General features: G+C 40.1%; 2 protein-coding genes across 3 annotated transcripts in view; one reads left to right on the forward strand and one right to left on the reverse strand.

The window, feature by feature from the left end:
* Window positions 1-316: 316 nt before the first annotated feature.
* On the forward strand, window positions 317-8,272 carry LOC119901265. Of its 2 annotated transcripts, XM_038716862.1 has the most exons (8): window positions 317-560; window positions 705-829; window positions 4,922-4,974; window positions 5,901-5,940; window positions 6,019-6,086; window positions 6,202-6,291; window positions 6,386-6,699; window positions 7,257-8,272. In XM_038716862.1, the coding sequence occupies exons 1-8, from the start codon at window positions 401-403 to the stop codon at window positions 7,259-7,261; spliced, it is 855 nt and encodes a 284-aa protein (XP_038572790.1). In that variant the 5' UTR covers window positions 317-400; the 3' UTR covers window positions 7,262-8,272. The 2 variants fall into 2 exon arrangements, with proteins under 2 accessions (XP_038572790.1, XP_038572789.1); XM_038716861.1 differs by lacking the exon at window positions 7,257-8,272 and having other exon boundaries at window positions 6,386-6,768.
* Window positions 8,273-10,482: 2,210 nt separating this feature from the next.
* Window positions 10,483-19,025, reverse strand: part of LOC119901268 (G2/M phase-specific E3 ubiquitin-protein ligase-like) — a 175,634-nt gene continuing 167,091 nt past the window's right edge. Inside the window, exon 6 of the mRNA XM_038716866.1 lies at window positions 10,483-10,592. The gene's annotated coding sequence lies outside the window, so the exon portion shown is untranslated. The remainder of the gene's footprint in view (window positions 10,593-19,025) is intronic.

A 19,025-nucleotide genomic window follows, 5' to 3' on the forward strand; every position in this document is an offset into this window, starting at 1 on the left:
TATTATAGCCTACTTCTCCATCAGATTTATACGGTGGCCGGGAAGTGCAAAGCAACATTACAAAGACTGAAACACTTTTACAAAGCTTGAGACAAAGTTACATTTTGGAAAACATTTTTACCCTACCATAAAACACAATTACATGGGCGAAACACTTTTACCAAGGGCAAAACATTTTTACCAAGGACAAAACAAATTTACATTTTAGAAAACAAGTTAGCAAGACGCAAAACACTTTTACCCGTCCCGAAACAAATTTACAAACGATCGATCCCTCACAGAAAGGGAATGAACGCGGGTGATAGGTGTTGTTGGTGAGCGCGGTTAATTCGTGTTTTCAATGTGGAGAATATGGCGTGAATATGAAGCATATAGGAATTTAAGTTTTTGGTGACCGAACATGGACTGCGACCGAGGGATGTTTTGCCCGTTTTGTGGTAAACACATGAGCAGCTTAACGCAGTTTTGCTTTACGTGTGGTCGGTGTTTGGAGTTTTTAAAGGACGCGAACCAGACGGAAACACAGGGGACTTCTCGACAGCCGGACAGTGCTAAGCAAAGTAAGTGTAGCATAATGCTAGCTATCTGAGGACATATGGACAAAATTGGGTAGTAATGCTAATGATTTTTCGAGCGGCTTCTAACCTTTTACAGTCTCTATGCTTCTAACTTTCTATTTTGAAACGGAACTCTATCCATTTCAGCAGAACAACCATGCCCATCATACAAACAGTTCATGGAGTATAGAAGCTCGAAGTCAAAAGAAAGACAGTCTTTTAACTATGGGCCAAAAGGAAGATCTAGGCTTAAAGAAAGAAAAAACGTCCAGGTAAGTTGTACTGACCGTCCTATAAAATTTTGCAATGTTCTATATGTATTTGTGTTACGTCCCCGCTCTCTAGGGGTAGGAGAGACGTAAACATAAACCAGATGGATTTGGTATGGGTGGAAAGATTATTTATTAAACAGTCTGATACACACAAAATGGTCAAACAGAAAATAGGCAAGTGGGTGCTGCGTAAAACAAAGAACCAAATATAACAAAAAGAGATCCCTCCTACATGAGGGATTACTAAACTACTTGAAAAAATAATAAACAAAAACCTCTCTAGCCGTTGTTCAGAAGCAAAACACAGGGAGCGCAGCACCCCTAAACCTAGTGTCTCTAAAACAAGTATTTACTAGCAGGTGTGAGTGATCAGTGAACAAGCTTCCCCTAGCCCAAGTCTGTAGACCAACTATTGGGATCAGCCCAGGTGAGTTACCAACTCTCAGTAACACACAGATCTAACTAACACAGATATGGTTGTTTCCACTGAGGATACACGCACACACAGAGTTCAAAGTTAGGACCAGCGTCGGGGCAAACTACATGGCAAAAGGTAGCTGCCTCGAACCAGCAGCAGACCAGCCTATTTGAGGGGGAAGGCACGAAGGCGGTCCTGCAGGCAGCTCGGCGATTGGAGGGGGGTTGGTGCGCCTCTCAAATCAGGATCGTCGGATGTGGGATCAGCCAGACTTGCCGAAGACCAGCCAATCCCCCGCCTCACAGTGTACCACATGTAGGGGGAAACACAGCAGCAGTGACACACAGACGGCTGCCCTCGGCAGCCGTAACACTCCCCCCCCCATAAAATACAGACTATAAGGTTTGAAATAAAGTCCCTTTCTTGTGGCGTATCTCAAGGTTGTAATCCTATACAATCAGAGCCCAGCGCATAAGCCGTTGGTTCTGATTGTACATGCGGGAAAGGAACACAAGTGGGTTATGATCCGTGTAAACTACTACTGGCAGAGAACTAGACCCAACGTACACCTCAAAGTGTTGCAAGGCCAACAACAAAGCAAGAGTCTCCTTCTCAATGGTAGAATAATGGAGTTGATGTTTGTTAAACTTCTTGGAGTAATCACACCGGACGGTCCACTCTGACAGTACCACTCTGGAGCAGGACAGCGCCAGCCCCCACTGCACTGGCATCCACCTCTAGCTTAAACGGCTTAGCCAAGTAACGCCTTGGCGCTGTCAAACGCCATCTGACACTCTGGGGTCCACACAAAATCAACCTTGGGGCTAAGCAGCTGAGTTAACGGCTGCACTAGAAAAGTTCCTACAGAAACCTCTGTAATAACCGGCCATACCTAGAAAAGAGCGAAGTGCCTTACGCGAAGCCGGGACAGGACAGGCACTCACCGCAGCAACCTTAGCCTTGACAGGGCGAACCTGTCCCTGTCCGACCTGTTTTCCTAAGTATGTGACGGTGGCTTTACCAAACTCACATTTGGCTAGATTCAGGGTGAGATTGGCCTGGGCAAGATGGTCAAAAACCTGTGTAAGGAGAAGCAGGTGCTCCTCCCAAGTGTCGGTGTAGAGTACTAGGTCGTCCAAGTACGCACTACAGTTACTGACACCAGCCAACACAGTGTTTACCAAACGTTGGAACGTGGTGGGTGCATTGCACATACCAAAGGGCATGACGGTATACTGCAGGAAGTGAACAGGAGTAACGAACGCAGAAACATTGGAGGCACGCTCGGTCAACGGGACTTGCCAGTAGCCTTTTAACAGGTCCAATTTACTGACAACACAGGCATTTCCCAAATTGTAGACAAAGTCCTCCATGCGGGGCAACGGGTATGAGTCGCGCACTGTGACAGAGTTAACCTTCCTGAAATCTGTGATAAAACGTGGTGAACCATCAGACTTCGCTTCAACTAAACAAGGGGAGCTCCATGGGCTTGAGCTGGGTAAAGCTAAACCGTGTTAGAGGAGGTACTGGACTTCTCCCTTCATTAACTCACGCTTGTTTTGGTTAGCACGGTACAGGTGAACTTTTATGGGCCGGGGGTCTGTCAGCTCAACATCATGCTCAATAACATGAGTTCTGGTCGGGATGTCACTAAATAGACACAAGAACTGGTCAACTAGCTGCATTACGTCCTGTTGGGCTGCAGCAGGCAAGTGCTGTAACTGGCTCGGCAGAGTTTGCAAGGCTTCGGTGTTGAGGAGCCGGATGCTCTGGATGACGCGGCCGCAGGTCATAAGGATCGGGCATGGATGCAGGCACTGTAACAATTACTGCAGCAACAGCGGGGCCGGGCGTAGCGGTTGACGAAGTGGACCCATTTCATTTAACCGGAACTGTATCTCTGTCTCTAGCGTGGTATAGCTTCATCATATTTATATAACAGACCCGGGTTTCCTTCCTCCTCTCGGGAGTGCTAATCACATAATCCGTGTCACTTAGACACTCACGGACTTCATAAGGTCCAGAAAACCTAGCGGAAAGGGACGAACCTGTAACGGGTAGTAGTGTTAATACCTTATCGCCTACATGAAAACGTTGGGACACCGTAGAATGATCGTAGCGGACTTTCATCACTGCCTGTGACGCAGAGAGAAACTGCTTGGCGGTGGCATTAGCTTGATGCAAGCTTTCTCTGAACTGACTAACGTAGTCTAATACATTGCGGGGGCACACACACTCACGAGACAGGAACTGATCATGCAGCACTTTTAGTGGCTCGCGGGGTGTGTGTGCGAACACGAGCTGTGCTGGACTAAACCCTAATGATTCTTGCACCGCATCACGAGCAGCAAACAGCACAAAGGGGACTACCTCATCCCAATCAGTCCCATTCTCCTCACAATATTTACGGAGCATCGACTTTAACGTCTGATGCCACCGTTCTAAAGCTCCTTGTAACTCGGGGTGATACGCTGATGAGACCACATGGCGCACATTCAGTGTTTTAAGCACCTGTTTGAAAAGGTTAGCTTGGAAATTGGTCCCTCTGTCGGACTGAATGATGCGGGGCATCCCGAAGGTAGCAAAGAACTTAGTCAGCGCTTTAACGATAACACGGGCTGTAATAGTGCGCAGGGGGAGGGCTTCAGGGAACCGTGTCGCAGCGCACATCACTGTCAACAAATACTGGTTACCACTCCTAGTGCGAGGTAAGGGTCCTACACAGTCAATTAGGACTCGGTCGAATGGGTCATCAATCACTGGGATTGGACACAGAGGTGCGGGGGGAATTACCTGGCTTACCTGCGATTTGACATACATGGCAACTGCGGCAAAATCGGGCTACATCAGATTTCAACCCTGGCCAAAAAAAATTAAACAATTTGTGTGTGTGTGGATTTTACCTATACATGAATTATATCTTTGTTATATTACTAGATAAACGTAGGATTGATGGGGCCACATGGAACTGATTTAAAACCTCTAAGAGGGAAAACACTCCCGTTATTTACAGACCCAGAGATAGCAGCACCTGATCTACTGAAACAAGCTGTCCAGAAAATGAGAACATTTAACAAGGACATGCACGAAGGACCTTATGTCCTTTTGTATCCAGACTGCTCAGAGGTGGTCCATGTGCCTGGGTCAGAAAGACCATTTAAATTGGCAGAGTATAAAAAGGAAATAGGAAAGGCATATTCCAGGATTACTTTTTTCATTTGCCTAGAAAAGCACTTTAAAAGAGGTTAGTGGATCCCATAATTCAATATTTTTAAATATTCAAATACTCTGCTGAAGGATAAATAATGGTTGTTTGATTTAATTTTTTCAGAGTACGATACCTCAGATTCTGATTCTGAAATTGTCATCACAACAAGGAGCAGAGCTGAATTCAATCGAGCTGACACTTTGGTACATCTGTTAGTTCTTTTTTAAACCAATTATGTATGTTTGTATTTATTCATTTTCATATAATTTATTAGATTTATTGGATTTTAAGCATAACATCAATATCCTGATCAATATTTTAGTGAAAAAGGCTTGTTTTGATTATTTTGCCGTTACTATTAAACAGTAACACAGACAACCATTCAGCATTGATATACTGTGTCGTAATGTAAAAAAATGATGTAAGCTGTTGAAAGTTGTTGATCATTTTATCCGTTTCCTCTCAGGTTTTTGAACCACAAAATCGAAGTACTCCCAAATACAAACTGGAAGATGAAAGGTAGGTGTTGCACACTTGGACACAAAGGAACTTTCAGGCTTGCATGGGTTGAAATTATTTATTTACTTCTTGACTGGAAATGATAATAATAATTCATATTTTATTGGGCTACAGTGCTTTCACTACCAGGTGCATTATCAAAATCAATTCATTTAATTCACAAAACTGCTAAAACTACTAGGAGATATTTCACTACTTATTCACAGACACATTATACATACATTTATATTTCTGCACATAAGCTCAACGTTGCTACATGCTATCAGCCGTTTCTGTAACTGACTGAGGTGCCCCCTCGCTGCATACCTAGAGTACCCACAGCTGCCTGTGTGAGCTTTACTTTTAACATCACAGAATAAACCTACTGAAATACAGTTGCTCTTGCAGGTGAATAAACACAAATGACACAAATTAACCAAACCATTAAAAAAACACATGAGAATGAAGTGGGGGGTATCCACTGTGCCACATCATTTTTGTTTCTACAAAGGTACTATAGGCCTTTATTGAAGTGGCACAGTCATCCACAACAAACTGGACTCTGAAACTCTGAAGAACTCTGAAACTTGCAATACAAGTACTGTAATAGTTAAAAATAGTAGTTTGAGCTTTCTCTTATTTTATACCTTTTCCATTCAAAAAGAAACTCAAACAAACTCAGATTTGAGTTCAGGAAGTGCTCCTATCCACATGTTCTTAAGAAATAATTTATCTTAAATTATTTAAGTTGTTGATGTGATCAGAGAATTAGCTCGGATGAACTTGAAACAGAAAACGCCATATGAATGCGATTTATAACGAAATAATGTTTTTTTTTTTTGTATAAATCTTTTTGTTCCCTCCCTCTACTACTACATGTTACTCAAAACTGCCTTATAGCTTTTATCATGGAGCTAATCATTGTAATATGTTTTATCATGTTTCAGAGATGCACCAGGACAATCATCAACAATTCAGCCAGGACAGGTAATAAGGCAGACTGTGGCAGCATGACATTTCTTGCTTTCAGTGTTGTTGTTTAAGACATTTTAATCTGTTTTTCAGATAGTAATATCTGATGCTGAGGATCTGGATCCACCTGAAACAAATCCAGAAAAACCGTCTTGCTACAGGTAAGTAAAAAAAAAAGAAGATAAAGACATGATTTAAATTTATTTAACTGATTACATGGGGAAGACATTTTTGTTTGTAAGGTGTTTTAACATAGAAATGGTAATTTCCCAACAGTAAATACACAGACCTGTTTTCACCAAATGTTGAGCAAGAAGACGAAGAGCCGGTTGCTGTCAATGTGACGAATTTTCAACACACAGCAATGTAATATGACAGCTTTTGACTATAGCACTCCAGTTTTTTCACTGTACAATAGTTCTGGTATATCCACAAATTAAGTCACTTTTTGTCATTACAGGGAGGAGACGGGCATTACATTACCTGACATCGTGGCAAACCTGTCACTTCCTATTAATCACAAAAAAGTCAGCCGGTTCAACATCTCAAGGGCTAACTTTTGGGATGGGGCAGTCAGAGGTTTCAAGCGTACAACCTATTCTGAAACCTGTGACATGCTGGTGAAATTTACTGATGATACTGGTGTTCTGGAAGAGGGAATTGACACTGGTGGTCCAAGACGAGAGTTTTTGACTCTACTGATGAAACACCTAAAAGACCGGCCCATTTTTGATGGACCAGAAGGACATCGGTTCTTGGTCTACAATGCAAATGGTATGCATATTGGTTAGATGTGTACTATAGGCTACTAATGGTTGGTTAATGCTCATTGACCATATATATATATATCACATGACATATGCTTGTATATTACAGTAATGCATTGTTTGTTTTATTTTGCAATATGAATTCATTCACAGCTGTTAGGGAGGATGAATACTACCTGGCAGGAAAGATGATTGCTGTGTCAGTTGTGCATGGAGGTCCAGGGCCCCATTTCCTGTCGGAAGATCTTGTACATTATCTTGCAGGCCAGCCTTCATTCAAAGCAACAAATAACTTAATAACTGATGAAGAAATAGGGAAAGCTTTGCAAGAGGTGAGAGTAGCATAAGGCTAGGGTATGGTAGGGCAGAATTTTACATAGTTCCTGCAGTGTTTTGAGACAATGTTTACTTCCTATATCGCGTGCAGAATTTAATTAATTAATTTATTAGTTTTTAATAGTGTAAGATTACACCATGCTATGTATGTCATTAAAAAATAAGCAAGGAGATACAGTGCACACAGTTATTGACAGGGGTGTTTATGCCCATTGTCATGTCTTTCAGATTGAGAATGCTGCTTCATTGGATGCTCTGCAAGAATGTATGATGAGACACAGCACAATGTTACAGACAGCAGGTTGTCTGAGACATGTGGCTACTGTGGAAGAAAAGAAAGAAATCGTGTCAGACTACCTCCAATGGTATATTATTGACCGCAACTCATCTGTAATTAAAAGGTAAGATGATATTTGTGGTGATGATTTTCTTCTTTTTTTTATGTATTTATATACAAATTTTCTAGTTTGAAATGCCTCATGGTCCCCATCTTTGGTTTATGCAGGCATGTATATCTGTTATCAATTTGTCACTGTGACAGAATTTGTACCTTAGTGTATTTCAACTGATATGTGATGTTCCTTCATTCTGTCAAACTACAGTGCCTTCATTAAGTCTTCTCACCTTATAGATGTAATTTAAAATATATATTAATCTTTTCCTCATCAATCTACACACAATACATCATAATGACAAAGCAAAAACAGAAATTAGATCTCAGGATTCTCCTCCTGACTAATTCTTCCATAGAGGAAAATCAGTCCAGTTACTCATTAGAGTGATCTGAATCTATTTCTGACCCCAGTTCTCATAGAGATCATGACATGCAGAGATGTTTTAGTATCTCTTGTGTGTGTCCCTGAAAATCAGATATAAAGAGTGTGGTGATGTTGATGGGTGTGTAAAGCTGTAGCTTCATACACGAGGAATCCAGGCAGGAATTACTTCCAAAGGTGCTTAACCCTAAAACAGGCAACGTGACTCACGAGTCACATTGTTTTTATTGTCTTTTTTTGGGGCATAAGAATGATTTTTTTCATCAAATCCTTATCACTTATGACAGCCTGGTCTGTCTTGAGTATGCTGGTCACATGATTTGCTTCAAATTTTTTGTGATCAATTAGTCAGCCTGACCTAAATAAAACATGGCTGCCAGTGGTGCAGAACAATCAAATTTTAGAAATAGTAAATATATATTAAACTAACTTGTCTCCTGGGGAAATTTTTTAAAATAATGCTGACATTAATTGTAAACATTGTATTAAGGTGCTGAAGGAGAAAATTAGTAATATGTTGTTCATGTTGTTATTTAGTTGTTGTTGATGTTTTGAAATGTATGTGACTCCTGAGTCACGTTGCCTGTTTAGGGTATAAAAAAGGAATTACTCTAGCTCTATTTAAAATGCACTATTAATGATTGTAATTCAACAATGCTATGGAATATAGACCTAAGTTTGGTCTTGTTTTAACGAAAACAGTGAAAGTATGAAAATGTATGGAAGTTTAAACTTACATTAAATGAAATATACTATTTTTTTTTCATTTTTTATAGAATATGTATTTTAAAAAATATTTATTACAATAAAATCAAAGCCATATATATAACAAAGTTGTGTTCCAAATTTGAAGTTGATATCACAAAAATTTAAGTTCCCATGAGATTTTGTTTAGGCATAACACCAAAAATAGCCACCGGGTGAATAATTGTAAGCACTCTGCCATAACAAATTAATAAACTTATGTCCAAATATCACTTCTGTCACAAAATATGTAACCTTGAGACTTAGACCTTTCTGACAATGTGTTTTGTCAAGATAAAAAAAGGTTTTGATCATAAATTATGAAACATGACGATGCCCAAAAGGGGAGGAGCCCATTAAAAGAATTTAGAGTACCGTTTCTATAGTTACGCAACGTCCAATTTCAAAATGGGTTTCACAGGCTGTCTCGAGTTCGTAAGCTTTCGAATGATATATCATTTGTCAACATTAGATCTGGTGTAAACATGCAGTAACAGTCAACAGATTAATGACTTGGTCCTTTTTATACCCTAATCAGGCAAAGTGACTCAGGAGTCAACTCATAAAATCCAAAAATATATCTAATTTTTTTTTAATTCTTTTGGATATGTTTTATTTAAGTCCAGATGATATAAAAATTACTAGAAATTATTTTTTGCTCAGCATTTTCCACTCTTGCCTGTTTAAGGGTTAAACAGCGTACTGAGAAAATGGTTCATTAACTTGTGTGAATGTGATATTTAAGTTTTTAATTTTTATGAAATTTGCTAGAATTTCTAAAAACCTGTTTTTGCTTTGTCGTGATGATGTATTGTGTGTGTAGAGTGAGGAGAAAAAAGATTGATATTACTATTTGAAATTGATTATATAATGTGACAAAGTTTTGAAAATGTGCAAGGGGTGTGTAGACTTTCTGAAGGCATCGTATGAGTGCTCAAGCCACCCAACTGTCTGTGTCATTCCAGTCTTTTGTTTCTGTGTTATACTTAGTTTGTAACAATTAACATTTAATGTGCAATGCAAAAATAGGGTTTCTTAAATCAATTTTCAACATAATTTTTCCCCCCAAATGTATGTTTAAGGTGGATATTAATTGTAGAGAAGAGAATATTTAATAGTTTTCTTTAGATAATTTAAATTCAATTGGCACTACACAGCAGTGAAATGTTTTTGTTCAATCTGTAGATTCCGAGATGGTCTTTCAACCCTGGAGTTTTTGAATGCACTACAGCAACACCCTACTTTGCTGGCCCCTGTCCTGTACCACTCTGAAAGTCGAATCACTGCTTCTGAACTTGAGAGACTCTTCAAAACTGACCTCAGTCCTTTGGGGAGTAATCGAAGACTTAAAGAAAGTCAAACCATGGCCTACTGGACAGACTATCTCCTTGATTGTGAAGGTTTGTTAGTTCATTTGTTTTGTATAACTAGTTAAGAAAACACATGGCAATGATGTATCTGAATTTTTTTTTTCTTTGCAGAAGACCAGGCTGCTGTGTCTGTGGAAGATGTTTTGATGTTTGCTACTGGGCTGTCCTCACTTCCCCCATCTGGCTCAGTCACAAATGGACTTTGGAATTCAAAATAGTCCAGGATTTGGCTGTTTCTAAGCTATACGATGGATGACCCCTAGAGTTAAGACTCTGAAACAGTTGTTGTTTAAGGTGTTCTTTAAAGGGATAGTTCACCCCAAAATGAAAATGCTGTCAGTAATTACTCTCCCTCATGTTGTTCCAAATCCATAAGAATTTCGTTCATCTTCGTAACACAAACTAAGATATTTTTGATTAAATCTGAGAGCTGGATCACTCCTCCATAGGCTTCTAAGGGATCGAAACTTGCTGGCCCAGAAAAGTCATTAAACATATAATTAAAATAGTCTGAGTGACTACAGTGACTCAATCTTAAGTTTATCAAGCTACGAGAATACTTTTTGTGCGCAAAAACAAACAAAATAACGACTTCATTCAACTATTAATTTCCTTCGCTGTGGGCCTCGAGTGAGTTTGCGTAGTGTAACAGCGCAGCGCTTCTGTTGTACGTCACACGCATGACCAGCGTGAGCCTACGTGTACATTTGTACATTATGAAAATGTTTTAGATCCATGACTCTTAAACTGGGATCCCTTTGTGAATCACTTGTTTTAGATAAAGAAACAAGAAATTTTCTTTTCTATACTACAAAGTGTAATAAATGCTCATTACTATTTTTGACTCATTTGATTAATTTACTTCACACTTAAAAACAATTAAGCTTTGAGTGACAGATTCATAAATATTGTGTTCAGACAGGCAGCAGTGTTTCACCTCTTCAAAAAAAACCTTTTTGATCATTTCATAGCTGAGCCATTTCTTTTAGTTTCATATACAGTTCTGATGCAGACTCCCAGTTCTCCGGCTTCTGTATCTGATTGTGTTCCATGGCAAAGTTCAAGTATTCCTGCATGTTTGGGTCCCCACAAGGAGTCATTGACAGGCTGGCCTCAGGAAGGGCATCCAGTTCAGCCTGTTCCACTTGAAATCCGCAGTCTCTGGAGCCAAACCTATGTTAAATAGAGAACATAATTGCAGTTCTTTTCATCTAAGTTAAAACATTATATTAATACTATGATCTGTTTATTACCTGTGTGGTAAGTAGTAGAGTTCATTGGGCATTCCTCCTGGACATGCTGCTGTTCTGGAAGGGCGAATCCTGTGACTGTTCCACAGTCTCACACACTCATCCAAGTCCTTCTGAATAACATCACCAAAGCAATATCTCAATAGGCACTGATGCTCATGACTCCCGTTGAAGTATCCAGCATCTCTAAGGTCTGCAAATAACTCCTTCCAGAATGGGGATGACACCGAGGTTTCGCACACATGACATGAAATATTGAGCAATCACTGTTGGGTTATTATTTGTTGGTCCACATTCAAGCCACAATACTTTACGTGAAAATCCATCTATGCATCCCGAAATGGCCAAACCGAATGGCTTAAGTTTGTCGTAACCATCTGCGTGCCACATATAGTTAGGTCCCATTGAGTGATAGGTTCTTCTTGTAAACCTTCTGCGTACTCTGCTCTCACACCCTCGGGGATTGAGCTCCCGGAGGAAATTCATCACATCATCTCTCTTCACTCGAAGATTGTACTTTTGTTTAAGTACCTGCCACATCGTGCGGTAGCCAAATAGTTGTCCAGGTCCACGAAGTTCAGATCTGATGGCGTTACTCACGGCGTTTGGAGAGGAATAATCCTTTCTGCGGTACATCCCGGCTTCGTTCAGTTTACTTTTAAGAGTCCTCAAGCTGATGTTTACACCGTGTAGACTTGACACCATGTCCACGATTACAGCGTACGAGTGGCCCTCGTTAAAATACTGAACGCAATGATGCAGTATGTCTGGTGTTTCCGTCTGGTTCGCGTCCTTTAAAAACTCCAAACACCGACCACATGTAAAGCAAAACCGCGTTAAGCTGCTCATGTGTTTACCACAAAACAGGCAAAACATCCCTCGGTCGCAGTCCATGTTCCGTCACCAAAAACTTAAATTCCTATATGCTTCATATTCACGCCATATTCTCCACATTGAAAACACGAATTAACCGCGCTCACCAACAACACCTATCACCCGCGTTCACTCGTCACTTCCGGTATGTGGTACATTCCCTTTCCGTGAGGGATCGATCGTTTGTAAATTTGTTTCGGGACGGGTAAAAGTGTTTTGCGTCTTGCTAATTTGTTTTCTAAAATGTAAATTTGTTTTGTCCTTGGTAAAAATGTTTTGCCCTTGGTAAAAGTGTTTCGCCCATGTAATTGTGTTTTATGGTAGGGTAAAAATGTTTTCCAAAATGTAACTTTGTCTCAAGCTTTGTAAAAGTGTTGTTAGCAGTGAGGGAATTCTCGTGACTTTAGCCTGCAGTCACCATATTATCATATGCAATGGGACTTTAGAGACTTTGTGAAATGGGCATATTCAAATGAAAACACCAAGGTGATTTGGATTTTTTGTGACTTTAAGGGAATTTCCACCTTTGGTTCTTGTAAATTTACCACTTCATCAAGGATTTTTTTTTCTTGGATTATTAAGCCCTGGCTAGGTATTTTGTGCCACATTATATAGTCAATCTAAAAAAGTATAATTAAGTTAGCATGTACAAATGGGCTAGATTTCAGAAACTGAATGAAATCCAAAAATTTTATCAAGTGGTGTGTTTTAGGCTTGCAGATGTGGTGTGTAGTCCACATATACAGGGTAGGGTAACTTTAAGGTAACCACGAAGATAACTTGCCCAGAGCAGTTTATAGAGTGTAAATTGCCATGGCAGCAGACCTCAGGTAAAACCCATCCACTTGGTCTCGTGAACGACCCATTTCCCCGGGAGATCCTGGACCGACGCCAAGTCCTGTTGACGATAAGAAGCTTATTGGAGATGGATCATGGGCTGTCATCGCGGTGGTTAAACTTTACGTTGATGGCCAGCTGTACTGCAACCGAGACACCACTCCTTGGCTCTACTAAGAACCAAATCCAGCAACAGGTGAACTGTATCACTATGCGATCATTTTTTCCCTCTTTCCTTCTCAGTGAATTACTCCGTGACATACGACAGGTTAATAGTTATAAAATACAGTGCACGTTTCAACAGTATACTGTGGTTCTCTGACTAGACTGTCGATAATGTTTTGTGTATTTTCCTCTGTTTTTGTTTCACTGTTTCTTTCTTTTGTTAATGTTGCTCTTTTGCTGCTGTTTACACATTGATCAGCTGCGCTATTTTCATACTGTTTAATTCATAAACAGTCGGGCACACCGCTAGTACACACATAGACACACACACATACAGGCGCATACAATACACCCACCACACACAATGATACTGCACACTCTAGCCTACACTACATCCCTTAGTTGAATGATGACCAGTTCATCTCTTGGAATGGAGGGTAGTTCAAGGGAATTTTAACCATCTAAATAATCTGCAAGCAGACATTGTCCTACTATAGGAGATTCCAAGAAAGCAGATAAACTAACCTCACCACAGTTTCCTCACTCATACTCAGCGAGAGGTATCACCATTATGATAGATAGAAATAAATAAATAAATAGAAAAACACACTTCAATCATAATACCTCTACTATAAATCCAGAGGGTCGATTTTTTATTGTTAACATTTCTATTCAAAATACCCATTTATGTATCGCTAATATCTGTGGCCCGAATGTTGACGACCCCTCATTTAATATTGCTTTCTTCAACTCACTCTCTGCTCACTCAGACACAGCTCTTATAATAGGAGAGAATATATCTTCTTTTCACCAGTCCACCACTCATATTCTCGCCTTGACTATTTTTTGGTTAGCAGCTCAATTATGACAGACATTTCCAACACTCAGATTCACCCTATCACTATCAGTGGACATGCACCGGTTTCTATCACTCTTACTAAAAAAAGGGTAACACGGCCAACTAGAAGTTGGAGACTTAATCATTGCTTGAAGATCTAGATTTTATAAGTTATTTAAAAAAGGATAGGGCAATAAATATGAGGAACTAATGATCTGCCAGGCAGCAAAAGCAGTCATGAGAGGTAAAATAATCTCCTATTCATCACACAAAAAAAAAGAAAGAGAGATCTTGTGAATTAGAGCTAGAACAAAAAATAAAAACTGCCCTTGCTGCCTCCCCACAGGAACACATGCTGAATGATCTGAGAAAATTAAAACTTCAATTAAAAGAAGTTATTGATAAAAAGACCCAGTTTCAGTTGCAAAGACTACGTTTGGAGAACTTTGAACATGGCAATAAATCCTCCTTAAAGGACTCAGCTGGGAATATGACTCATAACCCTGAAGAAATCAACAATGCATTCACAGATTTTTATAAAAACCTATATACATCACAAATTGATCCATCTAACTCTAACATCGATGCATTTCTGAACAATGTAGATTCGCCAAAGTTAGATGATGAACAGATCAGGGCTCTGGATTCACCTGTTTCAATGGCTGAACTCCAGGAAGCTCTCTTACATATGCCAAATAATAAAGCCCCTGGGCCAGACGGTTTTCCAGCTGAATTCAAAAAGGAATTCTGGGAAATACTTGCGCCCACATTCTATAGGTTATTAATGCAAATTAGGGGTACTTGCATGTTGTCTCCAACAATGAACTCTGCTAATATCAGCCTGCTCTTTAAACCAAATAAAGATCCCACACTCCCGTCCAGTTATCGCCCAATATCACTTATTAACGCAGATCTTAAAGAAGCTCATGAAGTCGTAACTACTGAGAGCTATGGGAATACTTGGCTCAATAGAGCTGTGACTCTCTGTCAGCTTGGCTACAGTGCTGAAAAGAAACCTGGGGTTGTTCCTATTTTCCTCTATTAATGACGAGTAGTACGCTGCTCTGGCATTACGGAGGACCTTCCTATAAGTTTTAAGACTATCTTGCCAAATTAGACGAGAATTTTCCAGTTTGATGGAACGCCAATTCCTCTCAAGTTTAATTTGCGAGTTTCAGTATTATACCACGGAGCTAACCGTCTTTGTTTTAGTATTTTCTTTTTTAGAGGGGCTACAGATTCCAGTGTCATTCGCAACAAGATGATCGATTTGGGAGGGACTGAAATTAGCATAGGAGTCCTCCGTTACTTTGTGACTTGATAATGAATTTAGAACTGATGGAATCGTGGGGGTCTTACCTGCCTGTCGCTGAAGTCAGTGTGGCGCGGTTGTGGCATCCCACTCACACCATGAACTACATTCTGTAACAAACATATACACACACATACAGACACACGCACTCACACATACAGTGTCACTTATAGACACACGCACAACCAAGGTTCTCCCTGGTAGAATTATTCTTGATGTTTTTCATTCAAGTCAGTTAAGCCGACTTCCCAGAGTTACTCCTGAAGTTTCTCCTGAAGTTACCTGGATAAGGTAGTTACCTCGCTTTGTGGTACAAGCCCCAGGTTGGATTTAAAAGGAAAAACACGAGCAAAATGGTGGAGACACACACACCTCTGAAGAGTAGTGTATACGTCCAGAACAGTTAGTGCAAGAAAAAATAAAGGCCTACATGTTTCTGCTTATGATATTGTTCCATCTTTGTCTGATTTGTAAAACCAAATAAAAAATTAGATATGATGGGGTTTTTTTACTCAAACTTTCAGAAGCAACTTCCAAAGACTCCTTTCAGCTGAGAAATGTACCATTATTTTACACAAACCAGTTTGTCCTTTGATTGCCAGTGTCTTAAAGTCCATTTAGTCAGTTGGTCATGGCAATGCACTGACCATTTATAGTTACAGTGTATACTGTTAGATTTGACCAAAAGGACGTGCTCTTTGAGTGAGCAGCAAAACTGATTCTGCTGGGAAAATCAAACACCCACATGAACAGATTCAGATAAGACAGATAAGTTGTAGATATGTATGAATAAGCGTATCAACTGAGGATTACTGGACAAAGCTGCAACTGCCCTGAGAGCACAAGCCCTCAGAAGCCCAAAAGGCCCAAGGCTCTCTGTGTGACGTAATTCAATTAACTTATAACGTACTTTTAATGTACTGCTAAAGAACAATAGCATCTGGTATGATGAATAAATGGTACAAGCCCTTTTGCTGCTTCATGATTTTTCAAATATTTAATAGCTCATTTCGATAACTTTTGATTTAATTGGGCATGTAGGTTGCAGGTTGCAATCATTTGTGTACCATTTGGGTGGTTCCTACCGCCAAATGTATGAAGATATGCTAAGAAGAAAAAAGAGAGAGTGACAGAGCAAGAGGTCGGACAAGAATAAACCTCTGACTGGCTTTTAGTCGATGGCGTGAGCTTTGCGCAATAAAAGGCTGCAAGACATTGGACTGCAAGATATTGGATTCATACGTTATATTAGCTGGCTTGCTATGCCTTATGAAGGACAAAAAATTTGTAAGTATAAATAAATAAATGCAGAAACAAATAATCAAATAAATAAATTAAAAATAAATATATCTTGGTAATGAAAAAGGCCATTTCTGTATTTCTGCATTTATTTATTTATACCTGTGTCATTGTTTTTATCTTTCTTATGAACAGAGCTTCTGCAGTGATGTGTACAGTCAGACAGGGACCAGCTGTTGACGGTCAGTAAATGCCTTGAAACTATAGGCTGGAACCAGTGTCTTAATTTATTTTTCTACACGTTAAATGTCACAATTCAGGTATGAGGGAAGAGGACCCATATGAAACACACAGAGAGAGCAGGTTAAATTTATAGAACTTTACTTAAATCTATGGTCAACAAACAGGTTTTCAATTGGCAACAGAGAGCAGGTCTAACAATTCCAATTCCAACTGGGCAGAGGCTGGAAGGCAAATAACAGACTGGCAGCAGGTCAAAAGGGGGAGCGAGCAGCTGGCAGCATGAAGCTGGACCACACTGGCAGCTAAGCAGCATTGATGATCTGAAAGGCCAGAAACGGTAAGTGGTTAGTACATATATGCTGGAGCTAGATTCAGTTCAATATAACTTTATTTATCTAAAAAACTATAAATATCTAAATAACAATCTCAAAAAATACACAAGCTAATGAGGCCTTGGCAAAGAAATTGAGAAGATAGAGCATAAACTTAGAGTAGTGATTAGGTAGGTTCAATAAGATCATTTATTTCCTCAGGATTTCTTGGTTACGAAAACAACTCTGATCCCTCTTTTTAACTGCATTACTTTGTTAACAGCTCTTAAACCTGCAGTAACTGATTATTTTGGCCACTTGGGGGCGGTGGAAACTAGCTGGTTAGAAATTTAGTCTGACTTTCACTGGCGCTGAAAAATGTCACCATGTCACATGACATTAAATCAACACATCCCATCCACATACCTAAACAAGAAAATAGGTAAATTGTCCAGAGTTTAAGTTGCTTAAAAAAAAGTTATTAGCAAGCATGTAAGGAGCCTAGCTAATAAGGATAGCTAAGTTAATGTTATAATACAGCTGGATTTTCGAGGCTAGCACGCTGTATATATAAACAATGAGCTAAAACTCACTGTAAAACTTCATAAAGCCAGTTTTTATGCAAAAAACATAAAGCATCTAGGTACGTGGCAACTACCGTGAACAGTCAAGGAACAAAGGAAGTGAACTGGTATATACACTCACCTAAAGGATTATTAGGAACACCTGTTCAATTTCTCATTAATGCAATTATCTAATCAACCAATCACATGGCAGTTGCGTCAATGCATTTAGGGGTGTGGTCCTGGTCAAGACAATCTCCTGAACTCCAAACTGAATGTCAGAATGGGAAAGAAAGGTGATTTAAGCAATTTTGAGTGTGGCATGGTTGTTGGTGCCAGACGGGCCGGTCTGAGTATTTCACAATCTGCTCAGTTACTGGGATTTTCACGCACAACCATTTCTAGGGTTTACAAAGAATGGTGTGAAAAGGGAAACACATCCAGTATGCGGCAGTCCTGTGGGCGAAAATGCCTCGTTGATGCTAGAGGTCAGAGGAGAATGGGCCGACTGATTCAAGCTGATAGAAGAGCAACTTTGACTGAAATAACCACTCGTTACAACTGAGGTATGCAGCAAAGCATTTGTGAAGCCACAACACGCACAACCTTGAGGCGGATGGGCTACAACAGCAGAAGACCCCACCGGGTACCACTCATCTCCACTACAAATAGGAAAAAGAGGCTACAATTTTCAAGAGCTCACCAAAATTGGACAGTTGAAGACTGGAAAAATGTTGCCTGGTCTGATGAGTCTCGATTTCTGTTGAGACATTCAGATGGTAGAGTCAGAATTTGGCGTAAACAGAATGAGAACATGGATCCATCATGCCTTGTTACCACTGTGCAGGCTGGTGGTGGTGGTGTAATGGTGTGGGGGATGTTTTCTTGGCACACTTTAGGCCCCTTAGTGCCAATTGGGCATCGTTTAAATGCCACGGCCTACCTGAGCATTGTTTCTGACCATGTCCATCCCTTTATGGCCACCATGTACCCATCCTCTGATGGCTACTTCCAGCAGGATAACGCACCATGTCACAAAGCTCCAATCATTTCAAATTGGTTTCTTGAACATGACAATGAGTTCACTGTACTAAAATGGCCCCCACAGTCACCAGATCTCAACCCAATAGAGCATCTTTGGGATGTGGTGGAACGGGAGCTTCGTGCCCTGGATGTGCATCCCACAAATCTCCATCAACTGCAAGATGCTATCCATCAATATGGGCCAACATTTCTAAAGAATGCTTTCAGCACCTTGTTGAATCAATGGCACGTAGAATTAAGGCAGTTCTGAAGGCGAAAGGGGGTCAAACACAGTATTAGCATGGTGTTCCTAATAATCCTTTAGGTGAGTGTATGGTGAGTGACCATTTCAAGGAAACATGTCGTTCAGTCTGGAAACCGTAGCAAACTGGTGCAATATGAGATTGAACTTGCCCCAGGTGGTGTTGGCAGTCAGGTGATGGGGTAAAGAGG

This window comes from Micropterus salmoides, unplaced genomic scaffold, assembly GCF_014851395.1.
Source record: "Micropterus salmoides isolate LMB-PRFRI ecotype aquatic unplaced genomic scaffold, ASM1485139v1 Ms_hic_scaffold_13, whole genome shotgun sequence".
Lineage (NCBI taxonomy): Eukaryota > Metazoa > Chordata > Actinopteri > Centrarchiformes > Centrarchidae > Micropterus > Micropterus salmoides.